Source organism: Hakea prostrata, chromosome 9, assembly GCF_041222555.1.
Source record: "Hakea prostrata isolate BN-2017 chromosome 9, UWA_Hpros_2, whole genome shotgun sequence".
NCBI lineage: Eukaryota > Viridiplantae > Streptophyta > Magnoliopsida > Proteales > Proteaceae > Hakea > Hakea prostrata.
Genome location: NC_142608.1, coordinates 61,453,602 through 61,478,103, shown reverse-complemented (window position 1 = coordinate 61,478,103; position 24,502 = coordinate 61,453,602). Strand labels below are relative to the sequence as shown.

Genomic DNA, 24,502 nt, shown 5'->3' with positions numbered 1-24,502 from the left:
TAGTTGGTCGGTTATCTGCTAGCCCAAATCTGAGGGCGGTCCTGGTATCCGTCGAATCTAGGATGTCAATTTGGCCTTTCTCCTAAAGGTAATATGGATGATAGCCTCAAAACACGATTCTATTTGGATTAATTGGGTCTATTCCTATCTCCTTAAATCTAACACCATCTGGATTGTCCTGACTCCCCCCCAACCCTTCCTGGGTTTGGAGAAAGCTCCTCACCCTCAGACCTCTTGCTCTCTCCTCTATCCATAGTTGTCAAGGCGTCGCCTAGGCGTCGCTTAATCGTCGCCTCGGCGTCTGGGCTCCTTCGGAGCGCCTCAAATTGGCGTCGCCTTATTTTTAGGCAATAAGGCGTCCGCTTTTTTTCTTTCTTTTTTAAATCACGAGAGATGCCTAATCGAAGGCATATATTGAAATGCTTATTAGATTCCGATTGTAAAGGATCTATTGTTTGAACCTATATGCATATGTATAATGACGTTACATGTGATCAAATGTTAAAATAAAAACAAACAAAATTGAAAGAGAATAAGTTCTTAACTCAAGTCTCACACTCTCAATCTCACTCTAATCCCTAATCTCTTTCTCTCTTCTTCTCTTCCATTCCCGCAGCGACACTCCGGCAAGCAGTGGCCAGTGACAAGCAACTTCTTCTCTTCCTTTCTTCTTGCGACTTTTTATTTAGGACCTATTATGTGTGGTTTGTAGTATGTTGGATGACTTGAGGTAGTCTGATATTAGTTTTTTTATTATATAAGATATGATAGATTTAGAGTGAATGAGATGTACACTAAAAATTTCACTTAAAACGCCTCAACCGCCTCAAAAGCGCCTCGGAGGGCGCCTCGTCGACTCATCGCCTCAATTAGCCTAAACCGCTTTGCATCGCCTCGTCGCCGTGACAACTATGCCTCTATCTCCATCCAAATTTCTTCTAGTACCTCCACTTCCTTCTAGCATGACCCTTGGCATCCAATGGGTATTCTTTCAATCTCCTATGTCGTTGTACAGTTTATAAGTCATGTATCCCTAGATCAACCCCCGTTTCCATGTTCATCGCTGGTGGTTCTTGGTCCCTTGTCCCCCACCCTTGTCTCGCTCAAGTTTCGACTTCCCTGCCCCCGTTCTCTAACAACCCCCATGACCTTACTATCTGGACCCTTTCTCCATCTAAAACATTCTCCATTTCCTCATCCTGGAACCCCCTCCGCCCCCTGCCCCTTGGACCTCTTTGGTTTGGTTTAAAGGTCACATCCCTCACCATTTCCTTACCTTCTGGAGAGCCCTCAACCTTGGCCTTCCTACCCAAAGCTTTCCTTCTAGCCGTCGTATACCGGTTAACTCCAATTGTATTCTTTGTTCGAGTGGTTCAGAGGACCTTGAGCACCTTTTCTTCACCTGCCCCTTTTCTTGCCTCCTTTGGGGAAAAGCCTTAGCTTCCATTTCGCCCTATTCTAGATGCTCCTTCGGTTTCACTCAAGGATTGGCATTGGATTTTCAGACTCTATTTCGGGTCGTCCATTTGTGATCGGGTTGGCAAGATGGTCTTTAGTGCATCCATTCACCATCTGTGGTGGGAGCGCAACCTCAGGAGATGGACTTCCAAATCTCGCTCTATTGACTTGATTTGGAAAGCCATCTATTTTGATGTTTCTTCTAGGCTACAGTCTATCCCCCATCCTTTGATTATGGACACCCCAAGGAACAAGCTTATTGTTATTACCTGGGGTCTTAACTTTTCTTTTCAGCCTCTCCCTTGAAGGTTGGATCCCCCCCCCTTCTCTCTCTCCCCCTTTTGTTTCTCCTTGTTGGTTAATATATTTTTTATTCATCCAAAAAAAAAAAATCATAATCCATAAGTCATAAGTTCACAATAGTATATAATAGAAAATTAAATTTGTTTCCATGAAAGTGTAGATCAAAGCTAGTAGATCAACATATATTTACACTACACTCACTTCGATTGTAGAACGTGCTATTTGAGAAAATTAAAATTTGGGGAAAAATCTTACCTTTGTTTGAAGATCTAGTTGAAATAGACTTGAATGATGCTAATTTGATGTTGTAGATTTTTAAAGGTGCTTAGAATTAAGTGAATTCTCTTTGACTTCTTGTGGATTTGTTATTTGGCTTTTTTCCAAGGTATTGAAAGTTCAATTTTTCTTTATTAGTTTGAGTAATTTATTCTTTTGTTGGATCATTGGCAGGCTTGCAACATGATAGAGAGTGGCTTCTCAAAAGCCCAGATGGTGAAATTCTTACTCAGAAGAAGGTTGGCATTGGTTTATATTAAATTTAATTCACTTTTATTGTCTATGCAAGAACTCACTCATTTGAAATTTTCTCTTACTTATGCACTCTGTGCTTACTTGAGGACTTGAGGTGACCATACCCATCTGTTTGAGGAAAACCAAATTACAAGTTAGAATAGGGAAAAGGAACTGCATGGTACAAGAATGTAGATTCCTGCAGGCGCCTTTCACAACCCAACCATGGACTAGAAACTCATTAAAAAGCCCACTCTTTTGTGACAGTCTGTAACCTTCCCCCTCCTGGTGCGAAACTGCACTATGGCCAATGTTAAATCTCATTTCCTCTCAATTTTGGCTGATATCTCACTAAAACCTGGAACAAATTCTGCTAGGTTTCTGTAGTTTGTTCCAGGTTCTTTAACGGCCTATTTCAAGGCCTATAAACACATATCCATGGTTAGTTTGACTAGAAAACAACCTACAATGTTCTTTTGGATTTGCTTCATGCTTGGTTGAATTCATCGAAACTGAATGTATTTGACATATCTAAACATGCGAGAAGTATTATTTGACATAAATAATAAACAAATTCATTGATAATGGGGTAAACATTAATCCTACCTTAAAATATGCATAAAACATAACTAAAACATATGCAAGGATGGCATTAGTAATCAAATGTCAAATACAACTCATGTGTAACTGTGCAAGAATAAGAGTTACATGACAACTTTGATTCATAGGAAATTCTCAATCCACTGTAAGTTCTGAAGAGTATAGAGTAATAGAAGCTCCTATGCTGGCCTTGCTCAATTCCACTGTAAGTTTGTCGAATTTGATGTGCATTGCACTCTGATTGTGACGTGTCCAATCATACTTCATAGAGTTCATGAAGAACTGAACATAATCTGACACCACATGCATGCATGTCACATCATCAACATATTGAAGGCAACCCATCCTAGGATATGGGTCACTGAACTGTGATGTGGTAGCACCAGTACCCACTAATCCACCATCGTACAAATCATATGGTGGTGCCCATATTGGCTAGTGTGCAAGGAAGGTGATACAGTTTGGCTGCCTAAAAGCAGCCTCAGGTGTAGGGGTTACTTCCTGCTCTAGCACCAGGTGTATGTCATGTTTAGGTGACCCCCCTACACCTGCAACTAAAATCGTGGGTTTAGGTTTAGGTTACTTTGAATTTTAATTAGCTACAGACTGTTTTATTTCAAGTTGTAAAATTTCAATAGGAAAGCATTAAGTTACTGTTCATGTAAACAGCAACCACAAATAGTAACTCTAGTTTATATTTTAGCTGTACTTCTATCTCTGTCTTATGTCAGCCAGTATGGCTATTTATATTGATGTAATTGCTGAGTTGAGCTGACAATTTACTTGATAGAAGTTTTTTGAGCATCATTGCTATGTGAGTTAGTGTGACTACTACCCTCTCTTTCTCTCTCTATGATTCCTACTACCTTCCCCCCCCCCCCCCGGATTCCCTAAGTCGTCCCATTCAATCTCCATCCAGGAATCTTCAAGATTGCTGAAAATTCTGCATGTTCAAGGATCATTCTAGCATCGCACAAGCTGTTCTTCAATAATAGGGAGCTCTTTTTTCTTCTGATCCTCTTAAGTCCTGATTCCGAATTACCCTTTTTCTTTTCTATTCTCATTTTCCTCTCGCTTTCTCGCTTTCTCTTTCTTCTGTCTCCCTTTTGAACATTAACTCTCCAATCCTTTTCTCTCCCACTTTTTTCTGTCCTTTTTGAGCTCTATGTCTGTTGAAAGCCATCACAAAAGAGCGCATCCACTTCCTCCTTGTACATGTCTATTAGATGCTTGAATGTAGGAAATTTGATGTGACATTACTTGGGCGTTGAAGAAGGATGGCTAGTTACAATTATTTTCATACTAGGATTTTTGTTCTAGTTTCCTTTTACTTCTATTGGGACCTTTCTGGTGAATGTTGAGAATGGTCTGCCGTGTTTCCTTTTTCTGTTCCTGTTTAACCAACCATCAGCTTTGAGCTATCCCGTATTGGGGAGAAAATAGAGGCTTTCACATTTGAAAGCTCCATTCCAAAGAGCCCCTCTCTCTCTCTCTCTCTCTCTCTCTCTCTCTCTCTCTCTCTCTCTCTCTCTCTCTCTCTCTCTCTCTCCTGCATACTTACATCATACCAACCGAGACTTATGGCCAAGCCCGCTCTTGAAGTTGCACTGCGAAGCAGAGATGCTTTCTGCATGCCCAGATTAAAGATAGAAAAACTAAATTATGACCTTGAAAAGATTGGACCAGGAGATATAATCAGGCCTCGAGGAAGAGAGATGCCTGTAGAATCACCAGTAAGATTAGGATTAGATTCCATCACAGGAAGAGACAGATTATTAAACTAAGAATACCATGACCCTCAAAAGTGGGACAGTGTCTTAGATGTTTGGAAGCAGAATGTTGTTAACAAATTCTTTAAAGAAACTCGTACTTGGACAGCGGAAGAGATGTATAGATATTTGGAAACCTTTTTAGGTGAATCCATGAAAGCTAATTGGGAAAGATTCAAAACAGAATATCCACAAGAATATACGGAACTTGTAAATTTAGTGGTAAACCCTTATAATTTTACAAGTTGTATCCATATGTTGTGCTCTGATACCATTATAGTGGGGTGTAATCCAGAAAGTTTTAAGTTCGCTGGATCGAACTATGCAACCCTATATGCAAATATGACCTATACTCTCAGAGTATTTTAACCAGTGTATCTGAAATAAATAAACGCAGAACACAAGGCCTACAGGGCTCCTGCATACTTACATCATACCAACCGAGACTTACGGCCAAGCCCGCTCTAGAAGTTGCACTGCGAAACAGGGATGCTTTTTGCATTTCCTTTTGGGCCAAAGAATGCATTTCTGTTTACTCTCAACCGGATTTCAACTCTTTTTGAGTTCTAAATGCTTGGATGCAAACTAAAATGGTATGCAAGGTCAAGTGAAAATTTCAAATTTTCGAGGAGTAACCCAACAAAATTAATGGTCTTTGTCTCTTTAGGCTAAGAGAGGCTTACATCAACAGACTCATCTGGCACCTCTGCAACCTCGCCGGCACAACGGGACTTACACTCATTGCCCTTCACAGCTCTGCTGAGGCCTTTTTCCAGTCCTTGACTGTCATAGCCTGTTCCTCTGGCTTTATCAGATAGGGTCCTTTAACTCTACTCATTCTTTGAAATTCAAACAGACTTTCAGACTGTCGTCAGCACCTCACCGACTATTTCACGGGGTTGTAAACAGCCATCTGAACTTCTGAGTGATTCTCAGGATTATTTAACATCAGCTTTCGTAACAGTTTTTCACCAATTCTAGACAGCGCTGGAGTTGGGTCTCTTTCAACTTGTACTCATCGAGCATACATCTAGTTTCGGTTATCCACTGAAACTACTCATCTAGGATTATTGATGCAGGTGATCTTACATGAATGCAGTGGTGGTCGTCACCAAGAACAGAGGCACTATTGTAGGCATGTTCCACGGTTATCCACCTCGAATATGCATGCAAATGACATGAAATACATAATTACTCTACAACTACAAGCCCATATCTTAAAAGAAATAAAGAAAAGAACTTACAGAAGAACACGCAGTCTTCCTACGCTTGGATCTTCTTAAGACGAGTGCAATGTTGGAATAATGTACTTCATAAACATTCACTATCTATTACAAGCTTACAACAGTACTATTAAACATACTTCTCTCAAACTTCTCCTTCTATTTTACTCCAACATTGAAGTTCTTTATATAGACATCGGACTTCAAAGTTTATAAAACATAACTTAATAAAAGATAGAACGGAATTCAAAAACTATTAAACATAGTTTGACAAAAGATAAAAGGAATATTCTTTTACTGTTTACATAGTGCTTAATGACGTCAGCATTGCGTCAGTAGCATCTTTGCATAGTAATGAAACATCTTTTGTGGCGTCGGCATGACGTCAAGCGCATTTGTGTAGGCGATATTTTCAAACAATTATTGTTCCTACTTCGAAATCTTCATTTGTGAGGCTAATGACTTCAGTAATAGTCTCATTGTATCTCAAGGGTTCTTCGTCCATCATCTCCATGATTTTGGACCTGCATCTTCTTTTAGCCTTTGTAGTAACTTTCTCATCATGCTTCTTTTCATATCTTTTCAGAAAACAAGCAGCTTTCTTTTTCTTAAATCTCCGTCCAAGTATCGTCCATATCTCGTTTACCCATCTTAGAATCGGACGATCTCCAAATTCGGCAATGATTATTCTTCGTATCTTCTGTTGTGTTCACTTCTTCGGAAGGCCTTCAAAGAGCCATCGATCTTGTGGAGTTTGGATGAACTGGGTCCATCATCTTCCGCTGATAGTAGCCTTTTAACTTGCACCAACATTTCATCAATGGATCGACATATTGCTTGGATGGGAGGCTCTAGAAGCTTCTACAATCTGTTTATCCGTAGTGAGATTATCTTTGGGAACTTCATTTGTCTTTTTCTTGTGTTTATTGACAAATGAGGTCATAATCTCTGACTCATTCATGCCTAAGAGGTCTTTGGCACGAAGTAAATGACCTATTAACTCTGTCTTTTCACTATCAAGCTTGCGGTTTGCAAGCCTTAAGCTGTTAACTTCTTTAACAAGACGGAGCGAGCACATCTGTATATCTCACACTTTGTTCCGTTAAATCTTTCATTTCCATCTTTGTGATGGAACACCTTCCATCACATGCCATGAGTGCGCCTTTAAAATCTTTTTGGTCAACTTTCTCAATCTTAGGATCTTTGTAGAAGTTGATACCAAGGGTTTTCCTGGCATCCTTCAGAGCTTCAGAAAGATCAACATAACCTTTGTATAGAGGCTTGTCAAAATTTCTGATACAAACAGAGACATCTGACCATTGTGTGTAAATTCCGAGAAGCTTTCCCTTAAACACAACGTAATATCTGTAGCTGGATTTTGACTTGGAGTAAGCCATATTCATCGATAATTTAAGCAATTCATGATCGAATCAAGTGAAGTAGTCACGTTTGCTCTTATCTTCTGGTTCTTGGACACTCTGATGGTGAGAAATCTAAAGATTATCTAAAATTGTTTTATCTTCTTCTTCAACTTCAAGTAAAACCTTTAATTGAAATCTTTCATCTATGGTGTAGAGATATCTCTGCCCATACATAATCTTCTTTGGTACATGCTTCTTTTTCAAGATAGCACTTCCCATCCGAGGAACTTTATCTTTTTGCTGCTCGGGTATTAACCACGAAGCTATAATCTCTTCGATAGAAGTATCTTTTGATTGGGAACCAGTCGTATCTTGAGAATCTTTGGGGTGAGAGTCAGCCATATCTATTTCCTGCAAATTATTTTCCAAATAAGGATCTGGATAATCCATATGCAAGGAAATTATCTTTTCCATTAATATGTTCAAAGGTTATATTAAAACCCTTGTTTATAATGGTATCTCTAAAAATCAACCATCTTCTTTGGGAAATCTTTTTCTCATTTAAATTTTTATAGAATCTGACTATGGCTTAATGATCGGTTCTAACAAGTATCTTTTTGTTTTGAAGGAAAAGTTCAAAGGCTTCTAAACCTTTGATAAGAGACTCTACTTCAAAATCTATTGCTGCTAGATTTTTATTCTGGTGTAAGCCATAAGCATATCTAGAGACTTCTTATTTGATTTAGGCGAATACTCATTTGGTCTTATTTTGAGTATTGCTCCCCATCCTTCTTGTGAACCATCTGTTTCAACAATATGGTAATAACTATCTTTGGGATATCTTACAGGTTCAACCTTAGAGACCAATTTTTTTATTCTTTGAACTAGCTTAATGTCTTGTTGGTTAAATCTTTTGTCAGCCTTAGGGGAAGTCTTGGCATAAAGAGGGCCTAAGATTTTCCCTAAATCTTTTATGAAATTCCTGGCTTGGTTGACCAAACCAACAAAGGATTTAATCGTGTAGGTCCTTCGAGGATATCTGGGAATTCCAAAATTTTTCTTGAAATGTGATCTTGTAATGAGATCAAATCTTTTCCTAAGATAAGTCCTAAGAAATTAATCTGTTCTTTGGCTATCTCTAATTTCTTTTTGGAAATGACTAAACCATGCTTAGCAAATAGCTTAAAAGCAATGAGTAAATGCTCAACATGCTCTTTTTCATTTCTACTGAAAATTAGGATATCATCTATATAAACTGCAATAAAATCTCTATATTCTAGGAATATCTGGTCCATCTGCGTTGGAACACGGAAGGGGCATTCTTTAATCCAAAGGGCATTACATTCCATTTGTAATGTCCTCTGTTTTGTTGTGAAAGCGATCCATGGAATAGAATCTTTATGGACCTTTATCTGGTGAAATCCATACTTGAGGTCAAACTTACTAAATATCTTTGCTTTGTCAATTAGTGTGACAAGGAAATCTCTACTGGGGATGTTATATGCATCATCCTAAGTATTATCATTTAATCTTTTGTAGTTTATCACCATTCTACTTTTTCCTCTCTTCTTTTCTGATTCTTTGACTACTATAAAAGCAGCTGATCTGTGGGGACTATTTGAATCCTGTATTAATCTAAGTTTTAAGTTCGTTGGATTCGAACTATGCAACCCTATATGCAAATATGACCTATACTCTCAAAGTATTTTAACCAGTGTATCTGAAATAAACAGACGCAAAACACAAGGCCTACAGGGCTCCTGCATACTTACATCATACCAACCGAGACTTATGGCCAAGCCCACTCTTGAAGTTGCAATGCGAAGCAGGGATGCTTTCTGCATTTCCTTTTGGGCCAAGGAATGCATTTCTGTTTACTCTCAACCGGATTTCAACTCTTTTTGAGTTATAAATGCTTGGATGCAAACTAGAATGGTATGCAAGGTCAAGTGAAAATTTCAAATTTTCGAGGAGTAACCTAACCAAATTAATGGTCTTTGTCTCTTAAGGCCAAGAGAGGCTTACATCAACAGACTCATCTGGCACCTCTGCAACCTCGTTGGCACAACGGGACTTACACTCACTGCCCTTCACGGCTCTGCTGAGGCCTTTACCCAGTCCTTGACTGTCATAGCCTGTTCCTTTGGCTTTATCAGATAGGGTCCTTTAACTCTATGGTATCAGAGCTTTTGCATACCATGGCTGTATGTTTTAAGTTCATTATCATCTCCATGTCATTTGCATGCATATTCAAATCAGTCATCATTGTACCAATTTATTGTTTACATAGTGCTTGATGACGTCAGCATTGCGTCAGTAGCATCTTTGCATAGTAACAGCATCTTTTGTGGCGTCAGCAGTTGTGTAGGCAGTATTTTCAGACAATTACTGTTCCTACTTCAAAATCTTCATTTGTGAGGCTAATGACTTCAGCAATAGTCTCATTGTATCTCAGGGGTTCTTCGTCCATCATCTCCATGATTTTGGACCTGCATCTTCTTTTAGCCTTTGTAGTAACTTTCTCATCATGCTTCTTTTCATATCTTTTCAAAAAACAAGCAGCTTTCTTTTTCTTAAATCTCCGTCCAAGTATCTGTCCATATCTGTTTACCCATCTTAGAATCGGACGATCTCCAAATTCGGCAATGATTCTTCTTTTGTATCTTCTGTTGTGTTCACTTCTTCTTGGAAGGCCTTCTAAGAGCCATCTGATCTTGTGGAGCTGGATGAACTGGGTCCACCATCTTCCGCTGATAGTTATGACAGTCAAGGACTGGGTAAAGGCCTCAGCAGAGCCGTGAAGGGCAGTGAGTGTAAGTCCCGTTGTGCCGGCGAGGTTGCAGAGGTGCCAGATGAGTCTGTTGATGTAAGCCTCTCTTGGCCTAAAGAGACAAAGACCATTAATTTGGTTGGGTTACTCCTCGAAAATTTGAAATTTTCACTTGACCTTGCATACCATTCTAGTTTGCATCCAAGCATTTAGAACTCAAAAAGAGTTGAAATCCGGTTGAGAGTAAACAGAAATGCATTCCTTGGCCCAAAAGGAAATGCAGAAAGCATCCCTGCTTTGCAGTGCAACTTCCAGAGCGGGCTTGGCCATAAGTCTCGGTTGGTATGATGTAAGTATGCAGGAGCCCTGTAGGCCTTGTGTTTTGCGTCTGTTTATTTCAGATACACTGGTTAAAATACTCTGAGAGTATAGGTCATATTTGCATATAGGGTTGCATAGTTCGATCCAGCGAACTTAAAACTTTCTGGATTACACCCCACTATAATGGTATCAGAGCAGTTACTTTCTCTGTGACTGTGTAAGTAGTAGTTTTGCATTACATAATTACGACATGAACCAAGCCCACAGTTTATTTGATGTATTTCATCTATCAGATGTTTTTCGTATTAATAGATAGATTAGCCCAATATGGAAAATTTGGCTTACAAGACAAGTTTTATGAAAGATTATTATAAGACTTTTGTAAGATTTATAATTTACAGTAAAGAATCAGATTTGCATCAGCTTCCTGATGAAGTAAAAGATATCATTTTTCAAAAATGTTTAGATAATTATCAAAATGTTGATTTTGATCTAGCACCTTTTATTCAAAGATATATAGCTGCAGGGAGAACGTATAATTTACCAACTCCTGAAAGATGTTTAGGACAATTATTTGGAAGAAATGATTGATTATATTTCTTTCATAATTATTGTTATGATTAAGCAATTTCTTTTCTTAAAAGTATTTGAAGAAATTGTTAATGAGATATGCTTCCAGCATACAATAGATCATGAAGATTTCAGTTTCTCTGAAGAAGATTCTGATTATTATCCTCTAGAATATGGAGATGATAATGAAATTTCAGATACAGAAAATTGGTACAATGATGACTGATTTGAAAAAATTAGGTTATCTAGATCTTGAGATCCCTGATATAGTAGGACAAATGGTTACTACTATGAATAGATATGAGGTTAGATGTTATTTTGAGTCTTTAAAATGCAAACATAGTCTGCATACGGAAGATCCAGATAACACCCATGAGATGATTAACTCTCTCGTAGATTTAATTATTCGTATGAGTTTAAGTCTTGAAGATAATTGGAGTAAGATCCAAAAATCAATAGATAAAATAGCTGATATTATAGGAGATAAAAATAAGATATTGAGACAGATAAATCAGTCTCTTGAGATGAAAAAAGATAATACCCAGATTCTCCAAAATCTAGATTACATAAATCAAAAGGTTGAAGATTATAGAAAAATAATCCTTGCCTTAGATTTATCAAAGATTCCCTCTAAAGATGAAATCCGAGAATTAATCTACCAATTAAGATTAAGAGAACCCAAAGATATAGAAAAACAGACTTTAGCAAGTCTAGAAAAATTATAAGCTGAAACCCAAAAGATGAGCCTTCAAAGGCAGCAAGATGCTGAAGAATTTAGGAAAAAGACATCCTTAATAGATATTAAGATAGATAATCTTGAGAACCTAACCAAAAGGTTGTTTGGATTATGAGTCTCTCTTGTAGTATAGATTATATGAAAATCAAAGAAAGATTGAAAGAATTGTATTGGGGAGATCTACCAGAAGAAAACGTAGGTATAACCAAATACATAGCACCAGGTGTACCAGATACGGTCATTATAGTTCAAAATAATATTGAACTAGAAATGCTAAAGGATATCATGGAAAAGCTTGATAAGATAGAATCCAAAATTAGTATAGTTTCAAAGAATGAAATTGAAAATCTCTATTCATCCTTAGACAGATTAAAGATTACTGAGAATAGTGTGAAACCTAAAGGAGATTTTATTAAGTATTCTCAAGATAAGACCTTTAGATTTGGTCCATATTTCTCAAAATGAGTATTAGACCATTTATTGGAAGATCCAATTACGTAAAAAGATCAGGATATGAATCAAGTGGCTAAAACAGTTCCGAGACTACCATAGGAAGAATATTCAGAAGATTTAGACCTTCTAGCAGTCAAAGTCTTGCACTAGAAGAAATCATAGATATTGACTAGAATATAGAAAGTTTTAGAAACAATAGATTAAGTTTATTAAAACCAGAAGAGTTGTATGCTCGGAATGGTTTTCTTAAAGATACTGGCTTAGTAAGAGCTTACCAAGAACAACCCATGAATGTCACTGGAAGACAAACTGGAGTAATCCAAGTTCTATCAAGATGAAACATTGGGAAAGTTAAGATTGAACAAGAAGATGAACTTGTTACATCTTGGTGTCATAGTAATTGGCATTAAAGGATTGACAAGAAAGAATTTAGGTACCAAAGTACCAGTAGCCCTGACAGATGATGGATGGCAAAACCCTGCAGAATCCATTATAGCAGTTATTGAAGTAGATATGAACAACAATATAGGATTATTCTATATTGCCCCAGATTTTATGAAAGATATTAAAGATGCCCGACAGATAAGGTTAAAGATCATGACAAAGGGTTATGAAAGCTATGTTGGACATAACCTTTTAGTTTGTGTAGGATTTATGGGAAAAACCTCCAATAATTCTACAATTAAGTTTAACGTCCAGATAGATGATGTTATCCAAGGAATAGCATCAAAACATATAGCTTTGCAGAAACCAGCCATGATTGACCCAATCAAATTGGCAGGATTAGAATGGGATGTTACACAACTCATCCACCAAAAAGATAACAAGGTAATTACTCCTACAGAGAATACCTTATACCAAGATTCCCAAGGTAACACCTTGCTTAGATTCCATAACTATCTAGAAACCCAACAGAGAATGTCTACAGATAGAAGGGATGAAGATAGTACTAGCATAAGATCAGAATTTGAGTAGATTTTGATGGACAAAGAAAACAGGAAACTCTTTGAAATCAGAGAAAGAGCTTTAAAAAGAGGAGATGAAAGAATGAGATTGATGGCAGAAGAAGTTCTCAAAAGACGTGGCATTGTCTTTGAAAACGATACTAGAAGATACTCCTTTGAAGATGAGATAACTGAAAGGGATGAGACAGAATCAATTCCTGAATCATCCAATGCTAGTATAAGAGTTAGAATGGATAAACAAGATGAAGATACTAATCAGATTCCTTCTGATTTAGAAGATATTGGTGAAGAATTAGATAACCATATAGGTATGAATATGCAAGGAGCCCCGTATGATCCTAACCAGCCATACGGACCAACCAATTCAGATATGAGATTTGGAGACAAGACCCAGATTAAAGATAGAAAAACTAGATTATGACCTTGAAAAGATTGGACCAGGAGATATAATTAGGCCTCGAGGAAGAGAGATGCCTGTAGAATCACCAGTAAGATTAGGATTAGATTCCATCACAGGAAGAGACAGATTATTAAACCTAGGATACCATGACCCTCAAAAGTGGGACAATGTCTTAGATGTTTGGAAGCAGAATGTTGTTAACGAATTCTTTAAAGAAACTCGTACTTGGACAGCGGAAGAGATGTATAGATATTTGGAAACCTTTTTAGGTGAATCCATGAAAGCTAATTGGGAAAGATTCAAAACAGAATATCCACAAGAATATACGGAACTTGTAAATTTAGGGGTAAACCCTTATAATTTTACAAGTTGTATCCATATGTTGTGTACTGGACAAGATCCCAATAGTGCACAAACTAAAGTTCAAGCTATGGCTCTAACTAACCTAGAACAGTTAAGCCTCCAAAGTTATAGATATATAAAGCCATTCCTTAAGTTGTATTACTACTATACGAGTATAAGTGGTAATATTTTTACTAAGGAAATAATGGATAAGTTATTCAAGAAGTTACCAGGACCTCTTGGAACAAAGATAAAGGATAGTTGGACCCTTGTAGAAGGAAATCCAGCAAGAGATAACGTGTGTATAAGGATTACACACATTATTACAAAGCTAGTTGAAGAATGTACCTTTATACAGATTCAGAGACAATTCCAAAGTACAGATTTTGGATTTTGTAAAGATATTTTCACCACACAAGCATTTGGTGAAAGAAGCCAAGATAAAAGACCAAAAAGAAAACCCAGATATACACAGATCCCTAGAAGATCCCAGATAGGTTACTATGAAAAACCTAGACAAAGGTATTACCAAGAAAAGAAAAATTGGTATTTAAGGAGATCCACTAGGAGAAAGCCTTTCCTAGATCCTCAGAAACATGCTAGAAGATATAATCCTAATAGGAATTATAAGACTAGATTGGCATGTTACAATTGTGGAGATACCAGTCATCTGGTAAAAGAATGTCCAAGGTTGATCAATACAGATAGCAAAAGGGCAATGGTGGTCCAAAACACCAATGAATGCTTGATTGCAGTTGACCAAGAGATGTCAGACCAAGAATCAGTTTATAGTGTTATATTAGTAGAAATACCAGATACCCAAGAAGAAGATACTGAACGATACCCATATTTGATTAACCAGTTGGTTAACCCTACAAATTTGTTTATTAGAATGGTTAAAACCCAGTGCGAGAAAGATAAGCATCTTTGGAAACACAAAGGTGGAAGATACCATATAGCTTGTTCAGGTTGTAGAAAATACCCTGGATTAGATTTAAGATACCAGTGCAGAAATTGCCTTGATCAAAAGATGTGCATTTTGTCTAGATAAATCAGTAATTCTTGTTGAAGAAAGGGAAAGTAAAATTACTATCCCAGAATTGCAAGAAAAAAGAGATTCTACTAAGATAGAATTATTACAAGATGAACTGGCACTTCTCAATGCTAAGATAGATAGTGATCCAGACCCAGATATTAAATGGTTTTCAGAGGTAGCTTTGCATCCTCGAAAATCCACAAAATATAGCTTAGGATATGACATATTTATCCCATATGATTATATCCTATAACCTCAGAAGTTAACTATCATAGATACACTTGTTACTTATACCATTAGTAATAAGTTCGGAATGATAATCAAAGATAGATCTTGTTATGCTTCACAAGGCGTACAAATCCTTGGAGGAGTATTAGATGCTGATTATACAGATCCCATAAAGATTTGTATGATGAATCATAATGAAAAAGAGATAGTTATCTCTGAAGGAGAAAAGATTGCCCAGATCATAATTATCCCAAATTATGGTATTGGCCCTGAGATCATAAGAAAAGGAGGTTTTGGTTCCACAAACCAACCAAGCACCTCAACCCAGATCCCAAATGAGATCCAGATTCCCCTTTGCCAAACAAAAGATGATTTGAAATCCATAGAAGTGGAATGTCAAGTCAAAGTTGGCGATAAGATCGTTTCTTTAATTGGAATTATAGATACGGGTTATACAATTAGTACAATGAACCCCAAATGGTTCAATGACCCAAAGTTTTTAATAGACATACCCCCTACTATTAGTAGAGGAATAGATGGAATACCCCACACCATAGATAAGATGCTGAAAAATCCTCTAATTAGTTTTAAAACTAATTGTGGACAAAGTCAGTGGTTTCAGATGGGTAAAGTATGTCCAAGACCCACCCCATGGGATAATTTACTCATTGGACTTAACTTTATCTTAAGTTTTAATGGTGCTTTACAAATCAATAAGCACTATGTTCAGATTAATAGGCAGAGTATTATGATCCCAACTCTTCCTTATTCAGATCATCAGAGTAGCAAGCGAACCGTGGTGGATAAGGATAGGAATAATAACCACCCTTACCCTTACCCTTACACCCCATATTGCAAATGCAAAATTCCAGGATCTTGCAAAATTGCTTTAGATATTGAAGAAGATGACAACTTTGAGTTCAGAATAGAACAAGAATTATTAGAAGAAGAATATGAGTTTAGTTCTTGTTATGAGATAGAACAGGATTATTTAGATTTTAGAAGATTTGAACATAACTTCCATGACCTCACTATACGGAAAGTCTTGGAAAAGTTAGAAAAGTCAAAGATCATACAAGATAAGAATCCCCTAGAATTTTGGCATATAGATAAGCCAATAATTGAGCTGAAGATAAAAAACCAAGATATGAGGATTATTACAGGAAACCCGAAGTATAATCCCAAAGATGACGAAGAGTTTGATATGCATCTTAAAGAGCTCAAAGAACTTAGATTAATACGGGATTCAAATAGTCCCCACAGATCAGCTGCTTTTATAGTAGTCAAAGAATCAGAAAAGAAGAGAGGAAAAAGTAGAATGGTGATAAACTACAAAAGATTAAATGATAATACTGAGGATGACGCATATAACATCCCCAGTAGAGATTTCCTTATCACACTAATTGACAAAGCAAAGATATTTAGTAAGTTTGACCTCAAGTCTGGATTTCACCAGATAAAGGTCCATAAAGATTCTATTCCATGGACTGCTTTCACAACAAGCAGAGGACATTACGAATGGAATGTAATGCCCTTTGGATTAAAGAATGCCCCTTTGTGTTCCAACGCGGGATGGACCAGATATTCCTAGAATATAGAGATTTTATTGCAGTTTATATAGATGATATCCTAATTTTCAGTAGAAATGAAAAAGAGCATGTTGAGCATTTACTCATTGCTTTTAAGCTATTTGCTAAGCATGGTTTAGTCATTTCCAAAAAGAAATTAGAGATAGCCAAAGAACAGATTAATTTCTTAGGACTTGTCTTAGGAAAAGATTTGATCTCATTACAAGATCACATTTCAAGAAAAATTTTGGAATTCCCAGATATCCTTGAAGGACCTACACAGATTAAATCCTTTGTTGGTTTGGTCAACCAAGCCAGGAATTTCATAAAAGATTTAGGGAAAATCTTAGGCCCTCTTTATGCCAAGACTTCCCCTAAGGCTGACAAAAGATTTAACCAACAAGACATTAAGCTAGTTCAAAGAATAAAACAATTGGTCTCTAAGGTTGAACCTGTAAGATATCCCAAAGATAGTTATTACCATATTGTTGAAACAGATGGTTCACAAGAAGGATGGGGAGCAATACTCAAAATAAGACCAAATGAGTATTCGCCTAAATCCAGCGAAGAAGTCTGCAGATATGCTTCTGGCTTACACCAGAATAAAAATCTAGCAGCAATAGATTTTGAAGTAGAGTATGTTATCAAAGGTTTAGAAGCCTTTGAACTTTTCCTTCAAAACAAAAAGATACTTGTTAGAACTGACTGTCAAGCCATAGTCAGATTCTATAAAAATTTAAATGAGAAAAAGATTTCCCAAAGAAGATGGTTGATTTTTAGAGATACCATTATAAACAAGGGTTTTAATATAACCTTTGAACATATTAATGGAAAAGATAATTTCCTTGCATATAGATTATTCAGATCCTTATTTGGAAAATAATTTGCAGGAAATAGATATGGCTGACTCCCCCAAAGATTTCGAAGATACGATGGTTCCCGGTCAAAAGATACTTCTATCGAAGAGATTATAGCTTCTGTGGTTAATACCCGGAGCAGCAAAGATAAAGTTCCTCAGATGGGAAGTGCTATCTTGAAAAAGAAGCATGTACCAAAGAAGATTATGTATGGGCAAAGATATCTCTACACCATAGCTGAAAGATTTCAATTCAAGGTTTTACTTGAAGTTGAAGAAGAAGATAGAACAATTTTAGATAATCTTTAGATTTCTCACCATCGAGTGTCCAAGAACCAATGAGATAAGAGCAAACGTGACTACTTCGATTCGATCATGAATTGCTTAAATTATCAGATGAATATGGCTTACTCCAAGTCAAAATCCAGCTACAGATATTACGTTGTGTTTAAGGGAAAGCTTCCCGGAATTTACACACAATGGTCAGATGTCTCTGTTTGTATCAGAAACTTTGACAAGCCTCTATACAAAGGTTATGTTGATCTTTCTGAAGCTCTGAAGGATGCCAGGAAAACCCTTGGTATCAACTTCTACAAAGATCCCAAGATTGAGAAAGTTGACCAAAAAGATTTTAAAAGGCGCACTCATGGCATGTGATGAAGGTGTTCCATCACAAAGATGGAAATGAAAGATTTAACAGAACAGTGTGAGATATACAGGACAGGCTCGCTCCGTCTTGTTGAAGAAGTTAACAGCTTAAGGCTTGCAAACCGCAAGCTTGATAGTGAAAAGACAGAGTTAATAGCTCATTTACTTCGTGCCAAAGACCTCTTAGGCATGAATGAGTCAGAGATTATGACCTCATTTGTCAATAAACACAAGAAAAAGACAAATGAAGTTCCCAAAGATAATCTCACTACAGATAAACAGATTGTAGAAGCTCTAGAGCCTCCCATCCAGCAATATGTCAGATCCATTGATGAAATGTTGGTGCAGGTTAAAAGGCTACTATCAGCGGAAGATGGTGGACCCAGTTCATCCAGCTCCACAAGATCAGATGGCTCTTAGAAGGCCTTCCAGAAGAAGTGAACACAACAGAAGATACAGAAGAATAATCATTGCCGAATTTGGAGATCGTCCGATTCTAAGATGGGTAAACAGATATGGACTGATACTTGGACGGAGATTTAAGAAAAAGAAAGCTGCTTGTTTTCTGAAAAGATATGAAAAGAAGCATGATGGGAAAGTTACTACAAAGGCTAAAAGAAGATGCAGGTCCAAAATCATGGAGATGATGGACGAAGAACCCCTGAGATACAATGAGACTATTGCTGAAGTCATTAGCCTCACAAATGAAGATTTCGAAGTAGGAACAATAATTGTTTGAAAATACTGCCTACACAGCTGCTGACGTCATGCTGACGCCACAAAAGATGCTGTTACTATGCAAAGATGCTACTGACGCAATGCTGACGTCATCAAGCACTATGTAAACAGTAAAAGAAGATTCTTTTTATCTTTTGTCAAACTATGTTTAATAGTTTTTGAATTCCGTTCTATCTTTTATTAAGTTATGTTTTATAAACTTTGAAGTCCGATGTCTATATAAAGAACTTCAATGTTGGAGTAAAGTAGAAGGAGAAGTTTGAGAGAAGTATGTTTAATAGTACTGTTGTAAGCTTGTAATAGATAGTGAATGTTTATGAAGTACATTATTCCAACATTGCACTCGTCTTAAGAAGATCCAAGCGTAGGAAGACTGCGTGTTCTTCTGTAAGTTCTTTTCTTTATTTCTTTTAAGATATGGGCTTGTAGTAGTGGAGTAATTATGTATTTCATGTCATTTGCATGCATATTCGAGGTGGATAACCGTGGAACATGCCTACAGTAGTGCCTCTGTTCTTGGTGACGACCACCACTGCATTCATGTAAGATCACCTGCATCAATAATCCCAGATGAGTAGTTTCAGTGGATAACCGAAACTAGATGTATGCTCGATGAGTACAGGTTGAAAGAGACCCAACTCCAGTATTTGTCTAGAATTGGTGAAAAACTGTTACGAAAGCTGATGTTAAATAATCCTGAGAATCACTCAGAAGTTCAGATGGCTGTTTACAACCCCGTGAAATAGTCGGTGAGGTGCCTGACGGTCTGGAAGTCTGTTTGAATTTCAAAGAATGAGTAGAGTTAAAGGACCCTATCTGATAAAGCCAGAGGAACAGGCTATGACAGTCAAGGACTGGGTAAAGGCCTCAGGAGAGCCGTGAAGGGCAGTGAGTGTAAGTCCCGTTGTGCCGGCGAGGTTGCAGAGGTGCCAGATGAGTCTGTTGATGTAAGCCTCTCTTGGCCTAAAGAGACAAAGACCATTAATTTGGTTGGGTTACTCCTCGAAAATTTGAAATTTTCACTTGACCTTGCATACCATTCTAGTTTGCATCCAAGCATTTAGAACTCAAAAAGAGTTGAAATCCGGTTGAGAGTAAACAGAAATGCATTCCTTGGCCCAAAAGGAAATGCAGAAAGCATCCTTGTTTCGCAGTGCAACTTCTAGAGCGGGCTTGGCCATAAGTCTCGGTTGGTATGATGTAAGTATGCAGGAGCCCTGTAGGCCTTGTGTTCTGCGTCTTTTTATTTCAGATACACTGGTTGAAATACTCTGAGAGTATAGGTCATATTTGCATATAGGGTTGCATAGTTCGATCCAGCGAACTTAAAACTTTCTGGATTACACCCCACTTTTTTGTTGTCTTCTTTCTCCTTCCACGATCACACTTCTCTTTTGCACCAGCAGCTTTATATACACTTTTAGAATCAGTGGGTAATTCTAGAAAAACAAAACCATTTTTGACTAGTAATTTATGGAATTGAAATACAAGAAAGAAATCCAAATTTTCAGTTCACCAAATTTACCCCACATCTATTTAGGTTTAAGAAACCAGGGAGAAACTTGAATATGATGTAAGACATTCTGCTGAGCTAATTGATTATCCATCTTAACTGCCAACATAGTTGGCTTATCGAAGCTGCTCAGTCCATATAAAGATGCTGTCCAAGATTTAAAATTCAATAAACTTGTTCTGACATCACTTGTTCATGCTGAACCATAAAACTGACTTGCCTGAGCCAAAATTAAACTGGTCCCTGGTTAGTCTGCAGTCCCACACACGTTCATCAACATACCATCACTTTGTATGACAAAATATAGTTTGTATGTTAGCATATATTTTACCATTAGGATGTGTGAAACGTTTCAGATGTTGCAATATAGCATCAATATGAATTACCATCACTATTGAGTCAACTCCCAAATAAATAGAAAATGATTTTCTCAACTCCCTTTATCATCCAGCTTAACAACAATCATTATAGACAATCTCCCTCTATTGGAAGACAAGAAATTATCAAGTTTACTGCATGTGTGATAAAGTGGCACTTGTCTTAAAGTAGACTAGGGTGGCACTCCCATCTCCTGCACTTCTCTTGTTATATAAAGAACAGAGGGTAGTTTTGCAGTGAACCGTTTCCTATGATAAATTTTCTTGACCATTAGTTGAGGCTAGTATGGATCTGATATCATTTTACATTGGACCACTATTTTAGTTTCTGGGTTTTTTTGCTTGCATTCATATTAGCATGCATTATAACATTTTTCTTTTAATGGACAATGCCTAACTCTTCATCATTAAAAATGTCTTATTTATTTGAATCTGGTTCTGCAGGCTCCTGAAATGTGTCTTATTAGTACCTTTATCGATCTCACCCAGGGCATATTGGTTGTAGAGTCACCACATTGCGATATGAAACTACAGATAAAAACGGAGTCAGATCCCTCACAGGATGTGAAAGAAGTAGATCTACAAACCCAAAGGTGCAACTTTTATGAACTAGTGTGACAGATTATAGTTGTATGCTACTCATTGACAACTAAACTCAACTATATGTTCCTGTGAATCACTTTACCTGTGTGTCGAATCTTGTTAACCTTGCACATTACTTCCTTCCATATTGTGCTTGCATAACATTATAATGTGGAGCAGTACACCTTTGCGAGTAGATTGCTTACATTTCAAGTCATTGAGTTTCAATTTTTTATTCTGAAATATTAATACCTTTGACAAGAATTATGTGAAAAAAGTCTTGGTAAGGTACTAGAAGACTTATTATGTGTTGTTTTTGTATTCCCTATCTTTTGGTAACCCAGGAGAATAGGTCCAAATCAATTTGCCTATAAGTTTCATACGACTATTTGGACATAATGAGGATGATCTTATCCTCCAATGCATAGTTTGAGGTCTCATCACTAGCTTGATTTTAGCCCAACCAAAAAACCAGACTGTCTTTACGAGATACTGAGATCTTGTCCGAGTTCATGCATTTTCTTTTTGTGTTTTTGGCCCTTGGTCTCAAGGGCCATATGACCTAATTAGATACACATAGCTTGTAGGTGATGGAAACCAAGGTAAAAATTTCAATCGAAATTTCGACCGAAACTGGATACTTTTTTCCTGATTCTTGAAAACTCAATTTCGAGCCTCAAATGCACTCAAATTGATTTGGATTTTTGCATAGTAGCTATTTCAAGCATAATAAACACTATAAATACAATGAGAGACAGACCCCCTTCGACACTGATGTAACTCCGGTGTCCCCCTCTGTGTTCATGGCCGCCTCTATTTCCTCCGGTGACCCCATTATGGCTCCCCCTTCCCCCCTCCCCTCCTCCCCTGCCCACCTTTCCCCCTCTGCCCCTCCCAAGCCTTGGAACTCTCTATTCTCCAACCTACACAATCCTTCCTCCATGACCTTGACCTTTCTTTCATTCCCTCCACCTCAAATGACCCTTGTCTGGTTGCTCATTGCCCCTCCGCCTCCACCGCTGCAAGTATCCAAAGATGGTCCTCTGCTTTCATTGGCCAGTTTCTTGGCCCCCCTCCCCCATTCGCCATTCTGAAAGCTTCACTCACCAAACAATGGAAACCCCAAGGAATGCTGGACATCCGACGAATTGATTCTAGCATTTTCTTATTCACAATCGATTCCCCTGACTGCCGCTCTCGTGCTCTCGAAGGCTCCCCATGGTTTGTAGGAAAATCACCCTTATTCCTTAAACCCTGGATTCCTTCGCTCGCACTCTGCAGGGTCGACTTCAGCTCTCTTCCCCTGTGGAACTCTGATTGTCTGAGTAGAATAGGTTCTGCACTTGGAAAGCCACTGCACACTAATGTGAAAACGCTGAACTGCACTCATCTCTCATACGCGAGAATCTGCGTTGAATTTTCTGCTGCAAAAGATCTGCCGTTGAATGTCACCATTGTTGATGACCTTGGCCTCAAATATTGCCAACTCATCGTTTCGACTGGATCCCTTCTCGTTGCGATCTTTATTCCACTTTCGGTCACGCCTCTAATGAATGTTCCTTTGCAACTCATCCACATGCGAAGACCACCGTTCCTGTTCACTCTCTGCCATCTGATGATTCAAGACTCTCCACTAAAGCCCTTCTAAAAATGAATTCTATAGACGCTCTTGAGTTGGTTTCGGTTCCTGCTTCAGTCACCACTTCCACCGCCGCTGTAACTCTGCCGTCGGCTGTCGGACACAACTCCGGCAACCAGTACTTACCGAAGAAGAAGAAGAAGAAATAAAGCTGAAGCCTTACTGCTGCGCTGGCCACTGCCTCGAAAGCTGCCATCCCCTCAGACGAAGACCAATCAAAATCGAATGCTATACCTGATAGTTACTCTGCGGATGAGGACTTTGAAGCGCCTGAGATTCCTGCTCCTCCTGATGAAGCTGCAGCCATTGATAGAGCCCCAGATCGATATACTGAGGTACCTGTTTCTTGCTCCGTTGATGTTCAGTCATTGGTTTTCCCAATTGATGATAACTGTAACACCCTGACCATGAAAGAAGTTTCGCCCAGAGCTACTTGCATCCCAAAGGCGTTGAATGACCTAATCCCTATCTCTCCTTCTAAATCGCTTTTACCCTCTCCTTCTCTCCACTGGGGCCCACATCAAATATCTCCTCCATTATACAGATGGGAGCTGCTCCAATCCTATCAACTACTCCCCACCGTCTTTCGGCCCATCCCCATATTTCCCACATTATCAAACCTCCCTCTCGATGGGCTGAAGCCCATTTACACTTTAACCCCTTCTTTTGGGCCTCCGAACCGTAGACCTAGGTCCAAACGGTCTTTGCCTCCCAAAGTCAAGCCCAATTCTTCTAATGGGCTTTTTCAGCCTTTGTCCTCAGTCGATTCCAACTCTAAAAACACTAGCCCCGAAACTTTAAACTTGCCTACAGCCAACCAACCCTCAATCTTGCCAAATGAACCTTCTTCCCCCTCCCCTGCACCCTCCATTGGCCCTAATACATCTGAAATTACTACCCATGGGAACCCCCTCTTATGTGAGACTATGTCCTGTTTGCCCCATCAATTTGCTTCTTGACCCCTTTTATGTTATTATGTCTGATTGTGTTGTGTGGAATGTTAGAGGTTTAAATAATATTGCTAAGCAGAGTGAAGTCAAGAAATTTCTCTTGGATTCTAAAGCAAATTTTTGTGCCCTTCTTGAGACTCATGTCCAAGTTGAGAACTCCCATCAGATTGCCAGTTTCTTAGCCCCTTCCTGGTCCTTCTTTTCCAATTATTCCCATTGTTCCAATGGTAGAATTTGGATTCTCTGGAACCCCTCCTCTCTCAATATAACCCTCATCGACTCTTCTCCCCAATTCATGCATCTCTCCTTGTCCCATCCTAATTCCAATTCCAACCTCTTCCTCACCATTGTCTGCGGGTTCAATCGGGCTGCTGAGCGTGCCCCTCTATGGGATTCCATTCATTCTCTTTCCTCCGCTCTCATAAATCACTCTTGGGGTGTGGCGGGGGGGATTTTAACATTGTTCGTAACTCTCATGATCGAGTGGGTGGTCGCCGGCCTAACCCTTTAGCGGTTGAGGATTTCAATTCTTGTCTTGATGATTCTTGTATCACTGATCTCCGATGGTCGGGCCACTCTCTTTCTT

General features: G+C 38.2%; 1 protein-coding gene across 1 annotated transcript in view; it reads left to right on the top strand.

The window, feature by feature from the left end:
• Positions 1–24,502, top strand: part of ABA3 (molybdenum cofactor sulfurase (LOS5) (ABA3)) — a 90,446-nt gene that overhangs the window by 45,865 nt on the left and 20,079 nt on the right. Inside the window, exons 20-21 of the mRNA XM_089136021.1 lie at positions 2,212–2,276; positions 21,190–21,338. Of these exons, the coding sequence (XP_088992147.1) occupies positions 2,212–2,276; positions 21,190–21,338 (214 nt within the window). The remainder of the gene's footprint in view (positions 1–2,211; positions 2,277–21,189; positions 21,339–24,502) is intronic.